We start from the raw sequence: 3594 nt of genomic DNA on the forward strand, positions 1-3594 counted from the left end.
ATTTGAGGCCAAAACCAAATTTGTGCTCGACATCCAACAGAAATCTATGTCTCACCTTGTCAAAAGCACTTTCAAGATCTAACTTGATGACCATTCCTTTCTCTTTCCGGGTCAAGCTTGAGTGGATCGCCTCCTGGACCAGGATAAAATTGCCCACAATCTGTCTTCCCTGATTCTCAAGAATAATGTCTGGTAGGATGATTTTCAGTCTGTTTGCGATCACTTTTGTTATCAGCTTATAGCCTATATTGCAAAGGGACATAGGACGAAATCTGGTGAAGGAATTGGTGCCTTTTTCCTTGGGAATGAGGGCCAAGAAAGCCGAGTTGGTGCTTCCCCCAATTTTCTGACAAGCTTGAGATTTCCGGACCATTCTGCATAAATCTTTTTCCACAATATGCCAACAATTCTAGAGGAATCTGGCAGTAAATCCATCTGGGCCCGGGGCCTTATCTAGCTCCATTGCAAAGAGGGCGGTTTTTATTTCGTTATTAGTGACATCTGCTTCCAAAAACTGATTCTTTCTGGCAGAAATCAGAGAGGGCACCTCATTCACTAAAGTTGAAATGTGCCCCAGACCCTCTTTTTCGCTATACAGATTTTTGAAGTGGAGGAAAGCAGCGTTTTTTATGCTTTGTATATCTCTGTGATTGATGTTTTCTTCCTTGATTTCTGAAATGGAGTTGAAGCTTTTCCGGGCTTGGGCTTGCTTATGGAAGAAGGATGAGTTCCTATCTCCTGCCTTGAGCCAGAGCCTACGAGATTTAATCCTCCAGTACTCTTCCTCGGCCAAGCTTGCCTTGAGAATTTTTTTTCTGAAGGTCAACCTCCTTATCTAGAATTTCTTTTGTGATCTCTTCATTTTCCGATTTCAGATGATGAATCTCGAGGCATTCTTGGATCTTTTTCCTTTCCACTGCAGGGTTAGGAAGGGATTTTACCCAAGTTTTCATTGCAGCTTTAACTCTCCTGAGTTTTTCCTCCCAAACAAAGAAGGCAGAGCCGTTGACAGGTTGCTTCCAAGTATCTTTTACTAAATGCATAAAGGACTGTTCCTTAACCCAAAGGGGACTGAATTTAAAAGGGATAGGACCTTGATACATATGGGCCAAAAGATAAAGTTTGATGGGTCTGTGATCGGAGACACTACAAGGGAGAATATGCATTCTAGACTCTAAACCAAGAAGAAGAAAAGTACTTTGAACAAGAAATCTGTCTAACCTTGTAGCAATGTGTCCCGGGCCGATTCTTTTATTGGACCAGGTGTATTTTCCCGACGAAGGTTTAATGTCAATCATGTCCCAATCTTGAAGCAGGTCCTCAACCCATTCTCGCGCTGGATCCCTTACAATGCTTCCTCCACGCTTTTCAGCCAAAGATAATGTGAGATTTAAGTCCCCTGCAATAATGATGTTCGCTAAATCTTCAGAATCTGCCAAGCTTTTAATGGAATCCCAGCAGAGATTTTTCTCTCCTACGCTGACGGGGACATACACATTGAAGAGACAGAGGGTCTCATCTGAATCAACGTGTTTCAGCTTAGAGAACAACCAATGGGTGTTGGTGACCTCTTTGATCTATGAGAATTTATTTGCGTTCCAAAGAGTGCCCAGGCCTCCTGAGGCACTGCAAGCTGAAACAGCTTGCCCTTCACTTCTCTTCCACAGATTTTTGCCAATATGGAGGAAGGCCTTGTCCTCCATTTTAGTCTCCTGGATGAGGAGTATATCAGGAGAATCGGATCTTATCAGGCTTTTGATGGCTTCTTCTTTTATTCTGCTCCCCATACCCCTACACTTCCAGGAGACAATCTTCATCACTTACTTTTTGAGTGGAGAGCTCCTTTAGAGCTCTGGGACTGGTTTCTGGTCGTCTTCGGAGTTTTTGCCAAAAGTTTCTCGAGGGTTGGTTGGCTTCCTTGGAGTTTGTTTTTATAAGTCTCCTGTTCTCTTTTTTCACGAGCAGATTTTCGGCCTCTCAATGATCTTCTAGCCGAGGTTTGTGAATCCCCTATTTCACCTTCTTCTTCTGAGTCCTCCGAACCTTGCACCTCCTCAGCCTCTTTTGTGGGTGTCTCTTTCAGTCTGTCTACAGTGCTTTCGACTTTCTTTGGTCTCGAGGGGGGCTCTTTGTGGGGCGATCCTTCTTTCTGCATCTCTATTACTTGGGTGTCTTCTATTTCTGAGCTTAACTGTGTAAATGTATTTCCTTGTTCTTCCATCTGAGATGTTTGAATCCCAGAGCTTGCCTGGGGGACTTTGCCATTTTTGTTACCAATTCTGGGCACTTTGTGAGCGGTTTTGGTCCTTTTGGCCTGAGTCCATCCTTCCTCCTTGCCTTTCTCCACTTCACTGTTGTTTGGGCAGCTTCTAGCAAAATGGCCATAGACATGGCATTTCCTGCACTTGAATGGAAGCTGCTCATAGTCCAGCTTTTGAAGATGCATCCAACTTCCAACCCTAATATTTATTGCCTCGGGCAAACTGACCTCAAGGTCAACTTCGACACAGATTCTAGCACAGTCGTATTGGTCTTTACTATTTGCTCGATCAATGAATTTGCCCAATGTGTTTCCGATGTGCTTAAGAGACTCCCAATTCGAGCAATGCACTGGCAGATTGGGCAACCTAACCCACACAGGGACGGTTGTGGGAACGTCAACTGCTGGGTCGAAATTTGGCATCCATTTATTGAGATACAACCCCTGGGGGCCCATGAAGTAGAGGTCGTTGTGGAATATCAGGTCCTTATCATCCTTTACAGAGAATGTAAACAGAAAGAATCCCTTCCCTAGAAAATACGAAGTGACTCTGCTTTTGATCAACGGCGCCCAATTTCTTGCGACCCAGCTCTCCGTGGTTTTGGGGGAGGGCCAAAGTCTAGTGAACTTTCCAACCAAAGCACACTCAGCTAGAGAAAGGGAGACCTGAATCGGACCCTTAGGTGGGAGCGAAATCTCAGGGATGTCATCCAAACGCTTCACAAACTTCACAGCCTCGTTCGCTTTCTTCTTTGGGAGTGAATCCAGAAGTTTAATAAAAGCCTCAGAATCAGAAAGGGGAGGCGGTGGTGGCTCCATTGAAGGTACGCCTTAACTCGATCGAATCGAGCACATCCCAGCGATCATAGATCTTCAAGCCAACCAAAGAGGAACCCCTGTGAAGCAATGGTAGAGGGCCGAAGCGTCGCGCAAGAGTAGCGCCACAAAAGGATAAAGAGCCTACCGAAACGTCCACAGGGCCAAGGCACTAACCTCAGTCGCAGAGGGTCAGTGGCATAGAGGGGTATCGTAACTAGAGTAGATCTTAATAGAGAGTATCATACTAATTTGATAAACAAAATAAAGAACCCTGATAGCTAAACGTTAATTATTATTATTATTATTTTGTGTAATTTCGCTAAGTCAAAATGTTTATATAACAAGATAGGATATGAAAAAAAAGGATAAGACATCTCTTCCATAATTGGAGAGCACCTCTCCACTTGATAAGGAAAAATATCATCTTGTTATTTAATCATTATTTTAGTAATCATTATTAATATTGTTTTTTTTAATTAATAATGAATTATATAAATAGAAAAATATGTTGAATA

At 43.2% G+C, this 3594-nt stretch overlaps 1 protein-coding gene across 1 annotated transcript; it reads right to left on the minus strand.

Annotated features, from left to right (window-relative positions):
* Positions 1–764: 764 nt before the first annotated feature.
* On the minus strand, positions 765–3079 carry LOC149161955 (uncharacterized). Its single transcript, XM_089435058.1, has 2 exons — positions 1825–3079; positions 765–1519 (listed from the first exon to the last, which is right to left on the minus strand). The coding sequence occupies exons 1-2, from the start codon at positions 3077–3079 to the stop codon at positions 765–767; spliced, it is 2010 nt and encodes a 669-aa protein (XP_089291184.1).
* Positions 3080–3594: the final 515 nt, after the last annotated feature.

This window comes from Pinus tabuliformis, chromosome 5_2 (genome assembly GCF_031772625.1).
Source record: "Pinus tabuliformis cultivar Carrire ecotype Pingquan chromosome 5_2, CPIR1, whole genome shotgun sequence".
Taxonomy (NCBI): Eukaryota; Viridiplantae; Streptophyta; class Pinopsida; order Pinales; family Pinaceae; genus Pinus; species Pinus tabuliformis.

What these genes read in the sequence shown, in the direction of transcription:
- LOC149161955 (XM_089435058.1), bottom strand. Translation starts at nt 3,079, where the DNA reads ATGGAGCCACCACCGCCTCCCCTTTCTGATTCTGAGGCTTTTATTAAA. An exon ending in AGGAGCTCTCCACTCAAAAA is followed by an intron (nt 1,520 to 1,824) that starts GTAAGTGATGAA and finishes ACGTTGATTCAG; the next exon opens with ATGAGACCCTCTGTCTCTTC.